Source organism: Chiloscyllium plagiosum, chromosome 14, assembly GCF_004010195.1.
Source record: "Chiloscyllium plagiosum isolate BGI_BamShark_2017 chromosome 14, ASM401019v2, whole genome shotgun sequence".
Classification (NCBI taxonomy): Eukaryota; Metazoa; Chordata; class Chondrichthyes; order Orectolobiformes; family Hemiscylliidae; genus Chiloscyllium; species Chiloscyllium plagiosum.
The window spans coordinates 11591147-11613240 of record NC_057723.1 but is presented as its reverse complement, the minus strand read 5'-3'; the positions used below and the strand labels follow the sequence as shown (position 1 = coordinate 11613240).

General features: G+C 41.8%; 1 protein-coding gene across 1 annotated transcript in view; it reads left to right on the top strand.

The window, feature by feature from the left end:
* larp1 (La ribonucleoprotein 1, translational regulator) overlaps positions 1-18277 on the top strand; it is an 81999-nt gene extending 63722 nt beyond the window's left edge. Inside the window, exons 18-19 of the mRNA XM_043703168.1 lie at positions 2157-2284; positions 12090-18277. Of these exons, the coding sequence (XP_043559103.1) occupies positions 2157-2284; positions 12090-12311 (350 nt within the window). The 3' untranslated portion in view covers positions 12312-18277. The remainder of the gene's footprint in view (positions 1-2156; positions 2285-12089) is intronic.
* The last annotated feature ends 3817 nt before the right edge of the window (positions 18278-22094 follow it).

Genomic DNA, 22094 nt, shown 5'->3' with positions numbered 1-22094 from the left:
ACCTCATAACATATTATAAGACATAGACGTAGGAGCGGAAGTAAGGCCATTCGGCCCATCGAGTCCACTCCGCCATTCAATCATGGCTGATGGGCATTTCAACTCCACTTAACCGCATTCTCCCCGTAGCCCTTAATTCCTTCTAAAACTTCATATCATGAATAAAAGATCCTCTTGATTTGGCACCCTCGGATTTGCCGAGCAGCACAACATGAGAAGGGGAACACCCTTCTCTAGCAGCACGGTGCCTCAGTGGTTAGCAATGCTGCCTCACAGCCCCAGGGTCCCAGGTTCGATTCCAGCCTCAGGTGACTGTCTGTGTGGAGTTTACATATTCTTCACATGTCTGCATGGGTTTCCTCTGGGTGCTCCGGTTTCCTCCCATAGTCCAAAGATGTGCAGGTCAGGTGAAGTGGCCATGCTAAATTGCCCATAGTGTTAGGTGCATTAGACAGAGGGAAATGGATCTAGGTGGGTTATTCTTCGGAGGGTCGGTGTGGACTGATCGGGCCGAAGGGCCTGTTTCTGCACTGTAGGGAATCTAATCTGATCTAACCTGATCACTAGCTGAAAATGTGTTGCTGGAAAAGCGCAGCAGGTCAGGCAGCATCCAAGGAGCAGGAGAATCAACGTTTCGGGCATGAGCCCTTCTTCAGTAATAAATTGATAATTGAACAAAACTGTCAATTCTTTTAAGGATAAAGAATTAGGGCATTTTTTACTTTGTCATTCTCTCAGCAATAAAGGCCTGCTCATATCGGAGCAATCTCACCACATGCAACCGAAGTAATACAACGACCAGCCACAGAATAACCTGATCATCACTAGTACAATACTTCCCATTAAGCAATGCTAATGGATATCAGATGAAGTCAGTTTTGTTTTTGGCTCAGCTATGCACATCAATGATCAAAAATTGCTGTAATTGGTAGTGAATATCTAGCATTCTCTGCGCTTATTCTGTGGTTGGTCGTTGTATTACTTCGGCTGCATGTGGTGAGATTGCTCCGCCATGAGAAGGCCTTTATTGCTGAGAGAATGACTTGAAGTAAAAAATGCCCTAATTCTTTATCCTTAAAAGAATTGACAGTTTTGTTCAATTATCAATTTATTACCAATTGATTTCTGCACTTCTATGATTAACATTAGTGTCTTTATTAATGATCAATTTTAATGTATTGGTGTTGGATTTCTTTTTTGATTGTTTGGGTTAATGTTTGGGTTAATCACTGATTAGATTTGTCACTGTGCTTAAGTTTTACAATTTTAGTGGTTAGATTTTACATACTTGCGGTTAGTTTTAATCTGTTAGTAGTTACATTTAATTTACGAGTAGTTTGATTTTTCATGGTTAGATAAACAGTTTAGTAATAAGATTTAACACATCTGCCCATTGGTTGTTTTCTTTAATGGCTAATCTTTCAGTGGCTGCTAGGATGTTGGGTATGCTAGTGTTATGTTATGCAGATTAAAAACATGTGACTAACTCCAAATGGTGCAGATGCTCTGGTCATTTCAAATTCTTAAGACAGCTTCACAAATATTTAGGGCTAAGAAAGCCAAGTGATATGGAGCAATAGTGGGTAAAATTTACCAAAGATCTTTAGTACCTTCCAAGCTCATAGCCATTTCCATCTGGAAAGTCAAGGGCAGCATGTACATGGGAGTACCGACTTGTTGCACATTCCCCTCCAAGCCACTCACTATCCTGTCTTGGAATACTATCGCCATTCCTTCAGAGTTTCTGGGTCAAAATTGTAGAACTCCCTTCCCTAGCAGCTTTGTGTCTCTACCTACAGTACAGGGACTGCACCCATTCAAGAAAGCCGTCTTGAGGGCAACCGGGGATGGGCAGCACTTGCTGGCCAGTCAGTGACACCCACATGCCCCAAGAGAAAAGCAAGAGATACAGATCAACCAAAATCGATTTGAGCATTGGAGCAGTCTAGAGGACTGAATGCTTTCATCTTCTTCTTAGATACCTATTATGGTGATTAATTGCAGAACATTAATGGTTAGATTTAGCATTTTAAGCATAAGTTTACATAATAAGATTAGTACTTTGAATCTGTACTTAGTCTGTTCAAGTAGAAGATAGATTTAAGTGCCTGAATTATTATAAATTCTGTATTTTTTTGTTTCGTTTGATATATTAGGGCAGCTGTATGGATTAGAGAAATTCTGGGCTTATCTAAAGTATTCAAAAGCTAAGAATCTGGACATTGATCCAAAACTTCAAGAATACCTCAGCAAATTTAAACGTCTGGAAGATTTTCGGGTGGATGTAAGTAACAAATGGTGTGGTTCACTAACCCTTGAACAAATAAATTGAGTCTTCTGCTAAATGGGAGAACAGTTGTTACACAATTGAGAATATATTCCTAGCCATGATCTTCAGTCATTCAAGCTCGACTCAGCTGTGCCTCCACCTGACTATGGCAGCATCCATTGAAAATGAGGTCAACTGATTTTCACTCTTCTATTCTAAACATATTCTTCACGTATTCTTCTACAGAGTGATTTGAACCCCTGTAGAAAAAGGTGAAAATGAAGCTGGGGGTTGGTGAGGGTATAAACTTGTTAAATTATAATCTGACTCCAGTGGCAAGAAAATTACAACTGACCATTGTCAAGGACAGAATTAATTCTCATCTGAAGAATCCTAAAGGACAGTTCGCACAGGTTTGTTAGAGCAAACTCCTGATTGCCGCCTTATGAGTACCACAGTGTTCATGAAAGTCGTACAGTTGATATACTATGGATTTCAAAATGATATTGATAGCATACGTCATAATAGATTTATTTAGAAACTGGAAGAATTTCATATTGAAGGATCAGTGATAATTTGGTTATGTCATTAGCTGACCGATATGAGGCAGTCAGCAGTGGTGAATGGATGTGTCTCTAAGTGAAGACAGTGTGTAGCATGGTTCTCCCAGGAGTCTGCAGTAAGCTGTTGGTTTTATTAATGTATATAAATGACCTGGGCTTGTATGCCGTTTGAGGCTTGTGATGATGTGAAACTTGGCAATATATGGTGAGCTTCATAACTGCAGAATACAGGAGGACATGATGAGAGTTGGGAAATGGGTAGCCACCTGACCAGTAAAATTTAATTCAAGCAAGTGAAGTGATGCCCTTTGGCTGAAAACTAAAAGTGACACAAATGGGGCAAGATCAAAGCAAGGAGAAAGTGAGAACTGGAGATCAGTCAAAAGGTGTGGCGCTGGAAAGGCACAACTGTTCAGGCAGCATCCGAGGAGCAGGAGAGTCGACGTTTCGAGTGTAAGCTCTTCCTCAGGAATTCGTGCTTAAGAGCTTATGCTTCAAACGTCAACTCTCCTATTCCTTGGATGCTGCCTGACCAACTGCGTATTTCAGCACCACGTTTTTGACCAAGATCAAAGCAATATTGGGGATCACGTGCACATCTTTAAGGTGTCAGGCTAAGTTGGTAAGGTATTTAAGAAAACAGAATCATTGAACAGTTATGCCACAAAAAAAAAGTCCATCATGACTGCTCTGTCCCTTTGGAAACATTCCCGCCTTTTCCCCACAAATCTGAAAATATTTCCTTTTTAAAATGATTCATTTCCCTTTTTGAAAGTCACAATTTTAAGAAAAAATGAGATGAGGTTATATAAACATTATAGGGAGTTGGGAAAGAAGTTAAAATTCACATGGGGACTAAGCAGAATAGACTCCCCCTCCCACTCTGCCGAGGACATACAGGTCCTGGGCCGCCTCCACCGCCGTTCCCTCACCACCTGACGCCTGGAGGAAGAACGCCTCATCTTCCACCTCTGAACACTTCAATCCCATGGCATCAATGTGGATTTCACTAGTTTCCTCATTTCCCCCCCCCCCCAGCTCAACCTTCCAGCTCAGCACCGCCCTCATGACCTGTCCTACCTGCCAATCTTCCTTCCCACCTATCCACTCTGACCTATTACCTTCATCCCCACCCCCATTCACCCATTGTACTCTTTGCTACCTTCCACCACCCTCCTCACCCACCTCCATCCCCACCCCCATTCACCTATTGTACTCTATGCTACTTTCTCCCCACACCACCCCCTTCTCATTTATCTCTCCGCTCTGCAGGCACCCTGCCTCTATTCCTGATGAAGGGCTTTTGCCCGAAACGTTGATTATCCTGCTCCTCGGATGCTGTCTGACCTGCTATGCTTTTACAGCATTACTCTGGTTTCCAGCATCTGCATCCCTTGTTTTTACCTAGGTTTTTAAAAGTAATGATCTCAGGGTTGTTGATGCCATACTCTCCATTTTAGTCAAAGTAGAAGTATCAGGACAGAGCAGTTGAATACGCGGCTAAAGAGATGGGTGTGAGAGGGAGGGGGCGGTTCAGATTCTTGGGACATTGGGATGAATTATTGGAGGTGGGAGCAGTACAAGCTGGATGGATTGCACTTGGGCTTGACCAGAACTGATGTGTTAGGGGAAAAGTTACAACTGCAGCTCTGGAGAATTTGAATGAAAATGGCAGGGGAATAGGAACATGTACAGAGAACTGTAGAGGAATTTCTTCACTGAGCGAGTTATGCACCTGGAATTCTTTACCACAACGCGGTTTAAGCCAAATCATTGAATATATTCAAAAATGGGTTAGCGAGAGTTCTGAGCACAAAAGGGATCAGATCTGAGGTGGAGATCTGCAGTGATATTGAATGGTGGAGACTCCAAGGGCTCCTATTTTCTATCTTAACTCTGCCTCCCTCACTACTACAGCAATGCACTCCAGATCCTAACCACTCGCTGTATAGAAGTGGTTCTTATGCTGCGATTGCTTCTTTTGCCAGCTACCTTGAATCTATTCATCCTGGTTCTTGATCTTTCCAGCACTGGAACAGTTTCTTCTATCATATCTAATCTGTTCATACCTCTTGTGATTTTGAATACCTATAACAACCTTCCCTCCTACAAGGAAAAGAGTCAAACTTCTCCAGAACGTCTATGTAACTGACATCATCTGGCACTTGTCTGCCCAATCTCTGTCCTATACTATCCTCCTCACCATTCAAAATACTTGAAAGTTACATATCATCTACAAATTTTAAAGTTGTACACAAAAGCCAAATGCCTAGGTCACTAATAAATATCAGTAAAATGCTCAAGCCTGTTATAAACAATGTGATTACAGGGCACTTAGAAATATCAATGGGACTAGAAAAAGTCAAATATAAATTTATGAAAGAGAATAACTTTTGGTTAACATTTTACAGCTTTTGAAGGTGTAACTAGTATTCACAATATATATCAGTGATTGGGTAAAGGAATCAAATGTATCTTCAAATTTGCTGATGACATGAAACTAGGTGAGTGTAAGGAGGTGTAAATGGCTTGAAGGGGATTTAGACATTTTGAATGAATGAGCAAATACATGGTTGATGGAGGTATCTTATGGATTGATTTTTATTAGTTCATGGGATGTGGGCGTTGCTGGTTAGAGACATTTATTGCCCATCCCTAATTGCCCAGAGGGCATTCAAGAGTCAACCACATTGCTGTAGGTCTGGAGTCATGTGTGCAGGACCAAGTAAGGGGAGATTTCTTTCTGTGAAGGACATTAGTGAACCAAATGATTATATGGTCACAGTTGAATGAGTTTATTATTTAATTTAGTTATCACCATCTGCCATTTTGTGATTCAAACCTTTGCCAAAGAGCATTAACCTAGGGTTCTGGATTACTTGTCAAGTGACATAACCGATACTCCACTGCAACCCCAAGTATCAGGTTATTCATTTCTATTGGAAAAATAATATGCGTCGTGCTAGTAAATTGCGATAGATTGGAGAACATTGATGTATTGAGTGACTTGAGTGTCCTTGTTCATCAGTAAGTGAAAGAAAGCATGCAGTTAAGAAGTTTAAAGCTATGTTACGTTTATTACAAGAGGATTTGCGGATCGGGCCAGGGATGTCTTAGTGCAGTTATGCAGGGCCTTGGTGAGATCGCACCTAGAGAATAGGGTGCAATTTTGGTCGCTTAACTTCAGAAAAGATGTACTTACCATAAAGCAAAGGTTCACACGTGAATCTAGGATGGTGAGATTTAAGATAATGTGGTGACTCGGCCTGTATTACTGGTGTTTATAAGGTTGAGAGGGGATCTCATTGAAATATATACAATTCTGACAGGCTTGTGGATGCAGGAATGGAATTTTGGAGGGGGATCTGAAAAATGAAGGTGATTGTGGTTTCAGGATACAAGGTAGGGCATACTGGACTCAGATTTTTTTTCCACTGAGCATGGAAAGGCTATGGGATTCTCTACCACATAAGGCTGTGGAGGCCCAATCAGTGAATATACTTAAGAAAGAAATACTTAGATTTCTAGTGAAAGGTATCAAGGGCATGGGAAGGAAATGGGAGTATCTTATTGAGATAAAAGATCCGGCATAATCGCATTGAAAGGCAGAGCTGGTTCAATGGCTGAATGGCCTCCATTTTTTTCTGTTTCTCGATATTTTCTAATCGTATTCAGAGAGGTTGTTACACACCTGTGGAGCCAGACCTCCAATGTTTACTTATAACTTTTTTCTGTCTGAATTCGAAGTTGATTGAAAAACAATCACATGATGTGATAGAGAATTGGAAGGTGTGCAATCTGTGTAGGTCGATTTGAAGAACTGGAAAGGTAAAAAGATCCTGATGGAAGTAGTTTGCAGGCCTCCTAACGGTTGCCAGGAAGTGGAGAAAGTAAAACAAGAGATTCAAAAGACTTGTAAGAAAGGCACCATTACAATAATCACAAGGGAATCCAATATGCACTGAGAAAATTAGGTTGGTAGCAGATCTCAAGAAAAGGAAATTGGAATGTCTACATGATGGCTTTTTGGAGCAGCTGGTGGTTAGTGCCCAGTAGGGAACAGACAATTCTGGAATTGATGTTTAATGAGGTAAACTTTATTACAGAAATTAATGTAAAAGAACCCCGAGGGGGCAGTGACCATAATATGATAGAAATCACCCTGCCATTTGAAGGGGAGAATCTGAAAACCGATGCGATGGTAGAAAATTGAATAAAGGTGACTCCAATTGATGAAGGAGGAGCCCCAGCCAAAGTTGATTGAAAGGGAAGCCTAGCAGGTAAGATGGAGCAGCAATGGCAGGAGTTTCTGGGGATAATGCGGGAGGCACAGCAAAAATTCATCCCAAGGATAAAGAAACATATTAAGGGAAGGAAGAGGCAACTGTGGCTGACAAGGGAAGTCACCTGCAACATAAAAGCAAAACAAAAACCGTACAATGTGGTGAAGATTATTGGGTAGCCTTTAAAAATCAGCAGAGGATAATAAAAAAGCAAGAGGTGGGGGGGAGAGGTTCAAGTACAAGAATAAGCTGGCCAGTAATATGAAAGAAGATTACAAAAGATTTTTAGATATCTAAGAGGTAAAAGAGAGGCAAGTATAGACATGGGACAGCTGTAAACTGAGGCTAGAGAAGTCATAAAGGGGAACAAAAAAAAGGCGGAGGAACTGAATAGGTATTTTGCATCATTGTGAGTAGTCCGAGGTAGCGGCAACTGGCCGGATTGACTTGTGCTTTCTTTATATGTGCAAAACATGTCTGGGCAGTTTTCTACATCGAGTAAATACCAGTGTAGCAGTTTTACTGGAACAGCTTGTATAGAGGTGCACAAAGTTCTGAAGCACAAGCCTGCAGTATGATTGTGAGACTGGTGTCAGGGCCAATGACTTTTATAGTATCCAGTGTCTCCAATGTTTTCTTGATATCACATAGAGTGAATCAAATTGGCCGAATACTGGCATCTCTAATGCTGGGACTTCTAAGAAGGTCAATACAAATCACCACTGAACATTTCAGGCTGAAGATTGTTGTGAAATTTTCAGCCTCCTCTTTTGCACGAGTGTGCTGTATTCCCCATTCATTGAGGATAGGAATATATGTGCAACCTCTTCCAGTGAGTTGTTAATCATCCACCATCATTCACAATTGGATGTGACAGATCTGCACATCTTAGCTTTAGTTTGTTGATTTTAGAGTCACTTAGCTCTACCACTTGCTGTTTATGCAGTTTAACATTGTTGGAGAAATTTGCCCAATAAGTTAGAGACCACAAAGCACATTTCGAACTGAAATAGACAAACAGTTTATTAGTACTGTGATATTGCGGAAGAGAAACTGACTAAGCTGAAACAGTACAGGCAGTTAAGGATTCTCTTCCCAGAGCTGAGGATGAGACCAGTTTTTATAATAATGCAGTACAATAAGGCTAATTAAGAATGGGGAAAATAAAATGTATTTGGAAATGGAGTAATCTAGTTGCAAGCATGCTAATTGGAAACCAGTTATTGGATGAATGTCCTGTTCCTTCACACAACACAACATCCTGACAGTATCGATAGTTTCCCTCCTCTTCACAGGTAGGTGTTAATGTCTCCTCTGAAGTGGTGAGGTGCTTCCATTGTCTTCTCCTGGGAGCAATGTTCTTGCTGGTGCCTTTTTGTCAGACCTGTTCTTTGTGTGGTTTTTGGTATTGCTGGGTTGTGAAACTGTCCTCGGGGCTTTTGGGGTAGCTGTGTTGCTCTGACATTGTTAGTGGGAGCTTGAAGGGTATTCCCCTATCTGCTTGTACTGTCTGGTTTCACTTGTCAGCCTGCTTGGTTCCTGCTGAGGCATTTTGGATGTTTTTTGGTACCGTTGGCCAATTTTGCTTTTGTGGGCCTATCGTGGGTTGGCAGGGTTGCAAATCTTTTCCCTCAAGCATGCAAGTAGTCCCTTTGGATAAATTACCTGGACCAGATGGACTATACCCCAGAGTTCTGAAGGCAATAGTTGTGCTTGTAACGACCTTGTCGTCCAAGGATCACTGGAGTTAGAGGGTCCCACGCAACTGGAAAATGGCTAATGGCACACCCCTATTTAAGAAGGATGCGAGGATGAAGACAGGAAACTGTAGACCAGTTAGCGCCTCTTGGATTGTAAAGATTTTAGAGTCCATTGTTAAGGATGAGATTATGGAGTGCATGGTAACATAAGGCTGAGACAGCATGGCTTCAAGGGGAGGTCATGCCTGACAAATCTGTTGGAATTCTTTGAGGAGGTAACAAGTTAGATAAAGGAGAGCCAGTAATCTATTTGGATTTCCAGAAGACCTTAGACAAGGCGCCACACAGGAGGCTGCTAAATAAGTGATGTGCCCATGATATTGTAAGGTACTGGCAATGATAGAGGGTTGGCTAATTGGCAGAAGGCAGAGGTTGGAGATAAAGGAGTCTTTTTTCAGAATGACAGTCAGTGACTAGTGAAGTTCTTCAGGGATCTTTTGGGATCAGTTATTCACATTATATATAAACAATTGGATGAAGGAACATAGGGCATTGTTGCTTAGTTTGCAGTTGACACAAAGATAACTGACAGGGCAGGTAGTGTTGAGGAAGCAGGGAGGCTGCAGAAAACCTTGGACAGGCTAGGAGAGTGGACAAAGAAGTAGCAGATGAATACTCTGTGGGGAAAAAAGTGTAAGGTTATGCACTTTGACAGGAAAAAGAAATGTAGACTATTTTCTAAATGAGAACAGCTTCTCACATTTTAAGGTCAAAAGGATTTAGGAGTCCTAGTTAAGGATTCTCTTAAGGTAACCATGCAGGTACATTTGGCTGTGAGAGGGGCAAATGCAATCTTAGCATTAGTTTCAAGAGTGTGAGAATACAAGAGCAGAAACGTGCTGCTGAGGCTGTATAATGCTCTGGTTGGACCACATCTGGAATATTGTGAGCAACTTTGGGCCCTATATCTAAGGAAGGAAGTGCTGGTATTGGTGGGGAATCCAGAGGAGGTTTACATGAATAATATTGGGGATGAAGGAATGTCAAATGAGAAGCTGTTGAGGACTCTGGGTCCCTACTTAATAGAGTTTAGAAGGATGAGGGGGATCTGAGTGAAACTGACAGAATATTGCGAGGCCTGAATAGAGTAGACATGGAGAAGATTTTCCACCAGTAGGCGGGACTGCGACCTGAGGGCATAGCCTCAGTGAATGGATAGCCCTTTACAACTGAGGTAAGGAGGAATTTCTTCAGACAGTAGATGGTTAATCCGTGGAATTCATTGCCACAGAAGGAAGTGCAGGCCAAGTCACTGCATGTATTTAAGACAGACAGGTTCTTGATTAGGAGAAAGTGAGGACTAGAGATCAGAATCGAGAGTGTGGTGCAGGTCAGGCAGCATCTGAGGAGCATGAGAATCGACGTTTCGGGCATAAGCCTTCCATGAATGAGGCTTGTGGGTCGGGGAGACAAGACGCCTTCTTGCGGATCATTTCAGAGAACGTCTCTGGGACACTCGCACCCACCAATCCCACCGCCCCGTGGCTGAACACATCAGCTCCCCCTCCCACTCCGTCAAGGACATGCAGGTCCTGGTTTTCCTCCACTGCCAAACTGTTACCACCCAACAACTGGAGGAGGAACGTCTTCTATTCCGCCTTGAGACCCTGCAACTACACGAGATAAATGTGGATTTCAACAGCCTCCTCATTTCCCCTCTCCCCACATTATCCCAGTCCCAAGCCTCCAAATTGCCCCCTCCCTGCCACCCCAGACCCGTCCATCACTGCCCCCTCTGACCTATCACCTGCTCCCTCGCCTTCATCCACCTATCGCTTTCCCAGCTACTTCCCCCCTCCCCCCCCCTCCTATTTATCTCTCAGCCCCGACCCAATTCCACCTCAAAGTCCCAGGTGATCTCCTTCTTCCACGATCGCAACTTCCCTTCCCACGTGGTTGACAACGCACTCCAGCGCATCACTTCCACTTCATGCATCACCGACCTTGAACCCCACCCGTTCCAAAGCAACAAGGACAGAACCCTCCTGATCCTCACCTTCCACCCCACCAAACTCCGCATACAACACATCGTTCTCAACCATTTCCACCATCTCCAAACGGACTCCACCACCAGAGATATATTCACACCCACTCCCCCCAAATCAAGGTTCCAGAGAGATCATTCCCTCCGTGACCCCTCATCAGGTCCACACCTCCCCACCAGCCCACACCCCACTCCTGGTACCTTTCCCTGACACCGCAGGAAGTGCAAAACCTGTACCCACACCACTCCCCTCACCTCTGTCCAAGGCCCCAAGGGATTCTTCCACATCCGTCAGAAATTCACCTGTACCTCTACCAATGTCATCTACTGCATCTGTTGCATCCAGTATGGTCTTTTCCATATCAGGGAGACAAGGTGTTTTCTTGAGGATCATTTCAGAGAACATCTCTGGGACACCTGCACCCACCAGCCCCACCGCCCTGTGGCTTAAAGCTTCAACTTCCCCTTCCCACTCCATCAAGGATATGCAGGTCCTGGTCTTCCTCCACCGCCAGCCATTACCACTCGACGCCTAGAGGAAGAGTGCCTCATATTCCGCCTTGGGACCCTGCAACCACATGGGTGAAGTGTGGATTTCAACAGCTTCCTCATTACCCCTTCCCCCACATTATCCCAGTCCCAAGCCTTCAAATAGGCCCTGCCCTCTAGACCTGTCCATCACTGTCCCTCTGACTTATCACTTTCTCCCTCACCTTCATCCACCCATCACTTTCCCAGCCACCTCCCCCCAACCCCATCCCCCTTCCACTTGTGTTTCAGCCCTGACCCACAAGTTTCATTCCTGATGAAGGGCCTATGCCCGAAACTGCTGCTCAGATGCTGCCTGACCTGCTGTGCTTTTCCAGTACCACACTCTAGGTTCTTGTTTGGTAAGGGGATCAAGGATTTTGGGGACAATGGAATTGATAAATATATCAGCCATGATGGAATGGTGGAGCAGACCCCATGGGCCAATTGGCTTAGTTCTACACTTATTCCTTAGGGTTTCACTTTAGAATTATTGTCACATAGACACACCATCTGCTTGTATAGCTTTTAATAGAACATTGGAATGCTCTTGTTAAATAATCAGCATTTTTAAAAAACATTCCATATCTAGTTCACTATATTATAAAGCTGTTGAACATAAAATGAGATGAGTATGCAGTTGTAACCAATCAGAAATGCGATTCACCAAGTTGTACAGTAAAATACCTGTTTTTGTTGCAGCCTCCAATTTGCGATGAAGTTGGCCGCAAGCGTCATTCTTCAGGAGCAGAAGAGAAAAGGCGTTTGCCATCAATGTCTTCCAATAAAACCACAAGCGCCGTCAGTGAAGCCGCGACTGGGACGCAGCTCCCCTCCAAAAATACGACAGAAGAAACCAACCCCACTCTGAGCCAGAACCCTGCTTCAGCGGAGTTCTTGGAAGTGGAAACTGCAGACAAATAGAGCTTGGACTCTGCCCCTCAACTCTGGATCTTTTATTTGAACTTTTGGTATTGTCACCTCGATGACTGACTGAAAAACTGGGCCAGATATCAGACATTCTACAATGCTGGGCAGTGGAAAAATGCATCACCTGCCTGAAGACTTATATTCGAAGCCAGTTTCACGTCTTTCACCCATATGAATGAATGTTGCATGAGAACAATTGGCTAAAATATAATTCACCTGCTTGATTTGGGGTCGACAATACAGCTTCACTCAGATATCCAGAAAACAAAAAAAAACAAAAAAAAATCAAAACCCGTCCCTTGAGAACGGGATTAAAAAGATGCCTTATTACAGCCTGCTCCTGTTTCTGGGCAGCATATATTAAATTCTGCTCGCTCGGCTAATGACTCTCCTATTGGCCTCTAATCTTGATAAAATTATCAGTTCCTTATCCTGGATTTTGAATTGTCAAGGTTTTGTTTGTACCCGATTTAAAAGTTACCGCAGGCGGGATCAATGATTTAAGACGCAAATCCTTTTGAGTGGCAGATAATCTTTCTGTCAGGCCTTATTCCGCTTGTTCATGGTAAAGGACTTCAGTCTGATAACCAGATATAAAGACATTAGCAAGTAGCCATGGCAACGGCTCATTGGCCCCATGTCAAACTCTCAGTCAAAGTCACTGCTGCAGTGCCTTTGGCCACAAGCGTTTTATTGCTCCTGTCCAGTTGTCTTTTCGCTTCTCCCAAACCCAAACTGGCACCACTTTGAAAAATGCTACAGCCCAGCTTCATCTTAGTTGATGAGCTGCCTGCTTGGAGTAACAGCAGTAACATTGGTGAAATTTATATCGGGCAACATCATTCTCAGAATGTGTGTTATGTAGGGATGTCGCAATGTAATTTTATTTTCAATGTACCGGTGCAGTGGTAATCTTAGCTCACATCATTCTAGCTGTTGTTCTGGAAATGCGACCATCACTAGGAGTACAAGGCTTAGCATTTTCTTTTTGTTAATCATTGTCACATTTATTGTGGTCTGGTTAGCAGTGTACAGAAAAACTGAGCCCTGTGATTATTGCAGACTTGCTACATCAGAGTATATTGGAACATGCTGTTGTGATATTTGTAATATCGTTATGTTGTGATTGGTATGCATGTTTCTCATGGATGGGCTGAATTGCATTCTTGGACTCTGGAGGCGCTGGTATTTGGAGCAGCCTGATGGCTTCGCTTTCCTAACTACAGCTGAGCTCCGAGCTCAGATTCTGGTCTAGCTTTTCCTCAAGGGGACCTGTTGACAAGAGTTTGAACCACCTTTTTGGATGGTGCTCTTAGTGAAAGTAAATTCACTTGTTCTGCTCTCTGATGCTTGCATTTTGAGTGATTTTTATTATTCATTCTCATTTGGTCTCCACCTTCTCACGTATGCTTGTTCTATCTTCTATCTCTTCCTCTCTATCATACTCGCTCTGTCAGCTGCCTTTATCTTCCCAGGACTAGGGTGCCATCCCAGTTGGTGACACTGATGTTTGGTAGAATGTCCTGGGCTGCTTAAGAGGTGGAGAGGACTTGATTTGCCAGTGCTTGAGGAAAGGCTCCCATATTGTCATGTAACAGGTTTGGGTTGAATGTTTTGGCTGGTCCCATCTGCCACTGTAAAATCAGGTAGATGTCATTGTGGATTGAGTGTTGGGTGATGTTTCTGCCTTCCTTGCTTCTGTGCTGAACTAGCTCCTGAACGCGAAGCTCCTTAATCCATGTTGATGGATGTTTTATCTTGAGGCTATCATTTGCCATTGATAATTCTTCATGAAGATGAGTCAGTTAGACAGCAGCCACTTGTAGGAAATAAAATCCTGACTAAAGCAGGTCAGTTAAAGAAGTTTTGAGTAATGTACGTGTACTGGGGAGTGACCTTGCTTCTCGGTGTAATTTTGAAAACATGTATTGTTTACACCATACTCTTTGAAGGAGTCCCAGTGACTCCCTGGAGTTCCTGTAATACAGGACTATGATCACTTGTAAATCAGTTGGGTTTGACCAATTTTACCAGAATTTTCATGCAAATCAGACTGACGTACTTGTAACTAAAAGACTGCATTGTTGGCAGTAATTCAGGGTTGAGGCATCCTGAATCCTCAGCCAGCTCAGTTAGGAGAATGTGAAGCTGCTTTTATTTAAATGAGAAATACTTAACGAAAAATGCCTCCACTAGACAGGAACCTAGATCTTGAACATGTTTTTATTTCAGGTAACTTAGAATATTTGCGAAGCTTCTCTTTGTTCATTTTACACTCTCTCTTGCATTTAGAACTCCAGTGTCTGATTCATGGAGCAATTTGTATATAATGTGAGACCATGAAAAAATTATAGCTGAATGTCATTTTTTTCCTGAAGTGAGAAAACTAGCCATATTTGCCAAAGAAATTCTGGGTTTCACAGATGCTGGGCATAAGTTAGTTGCACATATTATTAAAAAAAGGTGCTGTGGATTTATTCTGCATTTCTCTGGGTAAAAGGTACATCTTCCACTAACTGCTGATTAAAAGACATTTTGACATCTTTCCACTTCCTTTTTTTAATGTTTGAACCACTTGCCCCTTTGCCCCTATATTGTATACTTGGACCTTCAGTTGACCCCAGGTCCCAGCATTGTTTACCTGAACACCTATCCATTCTCACTTTCTCTCTCCATACCCCCTCTCCATATCCCCTCTCCACTGCATTCTTTCCTTGAACACCTATCCATTCTGCTTTCTACTTAGTCTGCTACTGTTGGACATTGCAGCCAGCTGACAGATGATATATCACAGCTTAAACCGTCAGCATATAAGTATAATTAGTAGACCAGCTGCACACACAACTTGCTGTGAAGGCATGGCTTATAACTGTTCCGCTACAGGCATGGAAATTAAACTATCTCTTCACGTGACCTCCCTCACAAGCAGTGATGTTCAGTGAAAAGCTTGACAGCTCTAAAATAGAGCTTGATGTTACAGCTGGACTTCCTTCCACCCTGGTTTACTTGAGTGCAGTTGTTTCCAATTGTTTGAGCCATCCTTGGATTTTATAGCAAAAGGTATAACCTGATGGTTATCAGTTTGGCTCAACAAAGACACCAAGACACATGTATTGTGAAATAGCGATTCAAGTACAAAGTGCAGCACTATTTGAACTGCTGCAACTCTTTCTTCCAGTTGCTTGTTGCTGTATGAAGGTTAGATCTTTAATTTGTATTCTAAATGACGAACCTAACTTCATTGTTGTGGAATATCTCATTTTAACACTTGTATCTATGTGCTCTTGGGAGTGAGTTTAACACTTGGTGTAACTACGTACTTCCAAGAACTGACTTAACATTCAGTGAAATCACATGTTCCCAGCGCCTTGTTTAACACTCATTACTTCCTGGAGTCACAATATCCATATGTTCATTTTATTTTAATTTTTTGCAGGTTTTCCCTTCAGATGTTTAAGTTTCTGTCTATTGGCTGGATGGTCCATTGAAACATTGTCAGTATTTGGGAGACCCCGGATGTTTCTATGATTTCTAAATAATTTCTATTCTAAACTTGCAAGCCATACACAAGATTTCAGTTTTGCACTAGAATTCAGTGTTTAGAAAGACTCTGAACTGAAGATTGGAATCGACTGAGCTGAAATATTTTATGTATGTCAATTGTCCAGATAGACACACTCAGCCCACTCCCAGTATTCGTCATGTCAAACACCTTGGCTGAGAATACAAAAGTGTCTCTTTTTTTCAAATGACTGAGATACAAAGGGTCTGGAGAATGTGCAGTGAAGTGCCCAAGGTAAGGGCAACCCGCTGGACAGGGAAAGGTTTGAACCTCCATTTGATCACAAGTACCTTGTCTGTTATATCTCTGGAACAGTTCCAATTTCAACTTGCTTCTAGCTTTCTTGAAACTCAGCAAGAGTTGTGAAGCTATTGGGTAAACTGTGATGACTCTATCTCTTCAAATGTGCTGTTTAGTTCATTTAGTCGAATACAGACCTCATCTCTCCAGAATAATGGCCATTGTGTGAAATTACTGCGGCATATGCCATCTACAGTGATACATACGGTCTTGTCCCTGTTTGCAGCCTGGACCTGCTCCAAAATTGCTCTACCTTGAACCAGCAGTAGTAGATATCAGTTCACCAAGGTCGTTTATGAATCCCTCAGAGTGAAGCTTCCAATTTGCTCTGAGATCTCAAACCCAGAGTGAGAAGGGAGGAAGGAAAGGTCATGAGTTAGACTAGAATATTTTCCTGCATTGAACAGCATTGATTTATTTGGGAGGGGTGGTTGCCTGAATCTGGTGAGGATTTGGATTAGGTACCTTGTTGAACTCCATGCATTTGTCAATGTTACTGTTTACGTAAAGATCGGGGATTGATTTTGGTAAACCTCATGACTCTTAACTCTGTGTAAATAATGCACGAGCTGCTATAGTGCTTTGAGTGCACCTTTTAAAAACAGCTTCGTGAATTCTGGGCTTCTTGATATCAGTTTTATTTTGTGTCAGGAACTGAATAAGGGGTAAATAGGTGCATTTCTTAAAACATTTAATTCAACTTCCAATATTCTCATTATTGAGCTGTAAATGTGCTAGATTTGGCGAGACAGTTTCTTGTTCTGTGTGGTCGGGCTTGCCTTAGTTTCCTTTCTTCCTTAGACATTTCTTCCAACAAACCTTCATTCATGAAAGTTCAAACCAGTGTGTAAGCCCATTCTGATTAGCAAGTTCCATGTTAGTTTAGTTCACTTCAACTTCCAACCATTTCACACACATCAAGACTGCTTCGGGTCACTGTTTTATTTTAGATTCCATCCAAGTCCAAAGCCTTTTAGTAAATGGGCTTTTTGTTTATTTAATTTGATTGTTACAGCACATAAGGAGTAAGAGCTTGCCCTTTTAAGGGCAGACTTGTACAGGAACCACATACAGTGCTAGAGGCTCCAAGTATTGCACTCTTGCCCCCAAGACTGGGGTAGCCAGGTCTTCATGGGCTGGGGTAACCAGATCATTATAGTAAGCATGCTGGAACACTAGTGCAATTATGTTTTAAATGTGAATGCCGCTGCATATAGCGGAAAATGTGTGTTCTTTTAAGGGCAAATTCATAATTGAATTCCACACAGGTTTGCATATTGCAATCCTGCGCCACAAACTGTCGCAGCTGTGTCCTTGCAGGCCGAGGCTGGCTGTGTCATCCCAGGAGTGGGCAACCATGTCCTCGGGCTGCAGTATGACTTCTGATGGTAAACATAAATGCTGAAACACTAGTACATTTCTATTCACCAACTTCCCCTACCCAGCCCAAAATAATAGAGTCCAGACCCAAATATTCTCATCTCTGAATTTGAAGTGCCACTCCTGGCAGAACATCTGTGTTTGTCCTTTATTTTTCCACTGAAAGCTGATGCTTCTGTTTCAGCTGCTTCATTACTGACGCTCTTAGCTTTCAATCACCAGGAATGTTGGTCAGGTGGTTCAGCTTTGAGTGCGATGTATTGTGAAGTAGATTGACAGGTTGATGGTTTGTAAAAGGGATCTGGTGCTTTCATGAGCCAGGAATCACCTCTTGCAGCAATGTGTGGCTCAGTATTTATTACAGTTCCTTAGTAGTTTAAATATAGACATGCAGAGCTAGGCTGAGTGAAACATTAACCTGAAGTGGAATGCCCAGAGTGCCTGCTTAGAATGCTGGTGAGTCTCCTTATCCTGGCTGCTGTAATAATAGAAACTACAACAAATGCAGATTTATCCCACTTTTAAAGAAACAAACTTGTAAAATACTTGAACAAGAGCTTGTAACATAAACTATTAATCACTTAGAGTATTTGCTTTTTAGTCTGATGTGGTTCCTTCCGGGTAGTGTTTCGCCCTTTGTAATTTGTGGTAATTCTGCTTTCCTTTTATATAAAAATCAGTTAAAATGTACAAAAAATTAAAAAAAAAACACTAAAAAGATTATTGTTTGGGTCTGGTTATTTCAATGTAAAGAGAGCTGGAATTTGACTTTCTATGCATTTTGTCCACTGATCTCTGTTCCCACTGCATGGGCAGGAAACCTGCTGCCTCTGTGTCTAGGATTCCATGTTCGGCAGGGCTGTAGTTGGTAACTAATGCCAGTCAGACTGACCAAGCATAATTTAAGAATGTCTCGGAGCTTGTCCTTAAGCTTCTACCTTGTTTGATCTCTCAAGCTTATGATCATCTTACTGTGCTGAAACAACTTTTTTTTGTACAGTTGAATTCCCTTGATTGAATTCCTGGATTGTGTTTTCACACCAATAATGCTGCTCTTCTCCCACGTGACTCAGCACTTGTGACTAAGATCATGATCCACCTCTGCTCCTTTGTAATGGCCCCAGCATTGCAATGGCAAACTTGAAACCATTTCACTTCATATCCTATAAAGGAATGCCTAATGGCACTAGTTACTGTATCAGATTTTTGCCCTGACTGCATTCTGGCTTACGTGTTTCTAGCTAGGTTGCTTGAGAACAGCCACACGCAATGTGGAACATCATCCAGTTATGTAGGAGAACTCTGCATTAGTTTGACGCGATTTATAGCTTTTAACTTTTTCTTAGGAGCTAACATAGATTTTGAAATTTTGGTTTCCAGCTAACTTAGATCAGGACTGTTTCCGTGATAACCTCTATCCAATGACTTGAAGCTAGTTAATTTCACAAACGCTTAAAAGTTTTGTGTATGTAAGAGAGATGCAACCATTAGAGGATAGAGTATCAACCATGATCATACGGAGTGGTGGAGCAGGCTTGAAGGGTCAAATGTCCTACAGGAGAAAAAGCTGCCTAAGAATGTTGTTGTCCTCCAAATAGCTTGCTTAATTCTAATAAGCCTTCACTATGCTACATGTGTTCCATTACTCTCCAGAAAATGATCCATGTAAGGAAGTGCAAAGGGTATTAAAGTTTGTTGCAGTCATAACAGAAAACTTAAATGAGACAATTTACTAACTTCAACATTTTATTAACGAAAGTTAACAAGCAATACACTTTAAGCAGATAGATTTACTGCTTTGCCAAAAACAAATCAAAAGCTGTCATATCAAACCTACTGGAATCTAATTTGTTATAATTATTCAAGAGTTTCTAAGAATAGCTAATAGAATATCCATCAATATTTAAAGTAGTGTTTCTTAAATCCCCGTTCAAATAAGAAATCTTTTCTGGTGGGAGAATAGTTTTTGAGAAGTGTTATGAGGGCTTCTAATACTTAGGAAAGTTCAGTGCAACGGTCTTGCAGTTTTTTAGTATTACTTTGACAACTGCTTTACAACTGAGGGTGTAAATCCTCTATTAGTTCTTTGCACTTTCATGCAATGCTGTTTTGTTTAACATTATTCCTTAATTATTCTGAAAAGGCTACTTTATGAAGTTGAATTTCTATTTCATGCATTTCTTTCACCTCCCTTACTCTTTCAATCTTAAAAGAATCTTTGATATAGGTTTGTCAGTAAAGATGTTTTAGTTCTCTGTCCTAATGAATGTTGTGCTAATCTGGTTTTTAATGGTATTCCTGTGGTAAGAATCTCTGCCATTATTATCTGTTGGATAGTTCCAGTATTTATTCCATAATTGATATTTTACTTTCATCCTAGGTGTGATGTTGCTGTGTGTCTTTCCAGGCCACCTCATGGTGATTAAACTATTGTTTACACTACTTGTTGTCTAAGCTCTGTGCTTGGATCATATGTGAAATCTCCATGTCCTCTTTCCTACTAGCTGCAATGGAGTTTTTCATGGTTAACTTCTACATGAATCTTTTAAATGTTTTTAATCTATTTAATTAGTTGTATTTATTCCTCAATCAGACCTATATTTCTAACAAAATATTGTTGCAGATTAGAGTCATACTTAGAACAAAGAAAAGGATGTCGTTGGAGATCCAATTGTATCAGTTCAGGGCATCCCTGCAGGAGTTCCTCAAGGTTATATCTGGGACCCACCCATCTTTCTGTTTCATCAATGACATACCTTCCATCATAGGGCCAGAATTGAGGGCATTTGCTGCTGATTATATAATGTTCAGCACCATTTGCAATTCCACAGGTAGTAAAGCTGCCACTATCCAAGTACAGTCAATAACATTCCAGCTTGAACTGATAGTGCCATCCCTGAAATCTCCAGTATCAACAAACTGGGCGTCACTACACAACAGTGAGCACCTAGCATCCCTGATTTCCCTTGAGACCATGTTAGCTGTCTTCTTGAACTACTGCAGTGCATGTGATGTAAGTGCACCCTCAGTGCTGTTAAAGGAGAGCTCCAGATTTTGATTCAGCAGTGATAAACAGCATTATTATTCTAAGCAGTAAACCCAAATTTGGAAGATGCTGTCATATGAGCCGTGGTGAGTTACTGCATTGCACCTTATAGTTGGTACACACTTACCTCAGTAAACCAGAGGTAAGGGAGGGAATGCTGAAAGTAGTCGATGGGGTACCAATAGAGTAAGCTGCTTTGTCCTAAGTAGTCTCAAGCTTGAATATTATTGGACCTACTTATCCAGTCAAGTGAAGAATATTCCATTACACTGCTCAGAGGCTAGGCAATTACGGCAATTTTACCCTTCCTTCCAGAGTTTACAAATCCTTGTTGTTAATTTGTGGAGGTGTCGACCAAGCCAGGGAGGGAAGTGGTGTCATAGCAACTGGGAGATGGCAAAGCATATGGTTACAAACATCTTGGCAGACAGGTTGAGTTTGTTCTTGGGAGCTGGAATAGCCTATTATTCCCTTAGTGCCTGCCCTGCCCACAAGATACTGGCTTATCCAGTTGTCACAGTTTCATTTTCCTGTCTGCTCTCTATCTGCTTTGGCATGAAAGCTTTGAATTTGAGAGAGAAAATGATAATAAATTGAGATGGATCTGAAATAAACAAGAATAAGTCAGGGCAGAGGATGCAGGAAGAAGCAAAGAGAAACTTGGTACAGTACTTCAGTGTTAGATAGAAAATGGTACTTGGACAGTTGGTAGGAATAAGGCAAGATGCTCTGTGCCAGAGAAGTAAGGAAACAGCTCAAGGTGTCTTCTGCTTATTGAACCATAGTACCACTACTGCATATAAGGGGAAGTTATCACTTCCAGCTAGATTTCTGTAATGGCCATGATGTTAATCCTTCACACTAACCTTATGATTACAAGTGAATGAACATTTTAGAACATAAGTGTAGAAGGATGCCTGCTGTGATTCAGTGGGTAGCATTCTTTGCTCTGAGACAAAAGGTTATGGGTTCAAATCTTATTCCACATTTTTTTTAAAAACATGAGATTAGTAGGGACCTTAACAGGGTAGATGCAGAAAGATTATTTACCCTTGTAGCAGAGACTTTGTAAGAAATCACTTTTTTAAGATTGCAATGAAGACTTTTTTCCCTCTAACGGATAATCTATAGACTTCTTTACCGCAAAGTTATGGTGAAAAAGTTGGAATGTGGAGCTGGGAATTATCAGATCAGTCGTGATCTTATTGAATGATGGAGTGCACTTGATAGGCCATTGGGTCTATTTCATTGTCTTAAGATTGTGAAAGTCCATCCATTGGCATAATCTACAATATCAGCTTTGGGAGGGATGGGATGAATGCCTTGTGGAAAGGATAGAACAATTGGTGTAAGTAGGTAGGGCAGCTTCAACAAGGAGATTCACACAGCCAAGCAAGTGCAGACTGTTCCCCCTCTCATCTGCCATGTTTATGGTTTTGGGGAAATTGAGTGGCCAGTTGCCTGCCACACGAAATTCCCACGCACTGCC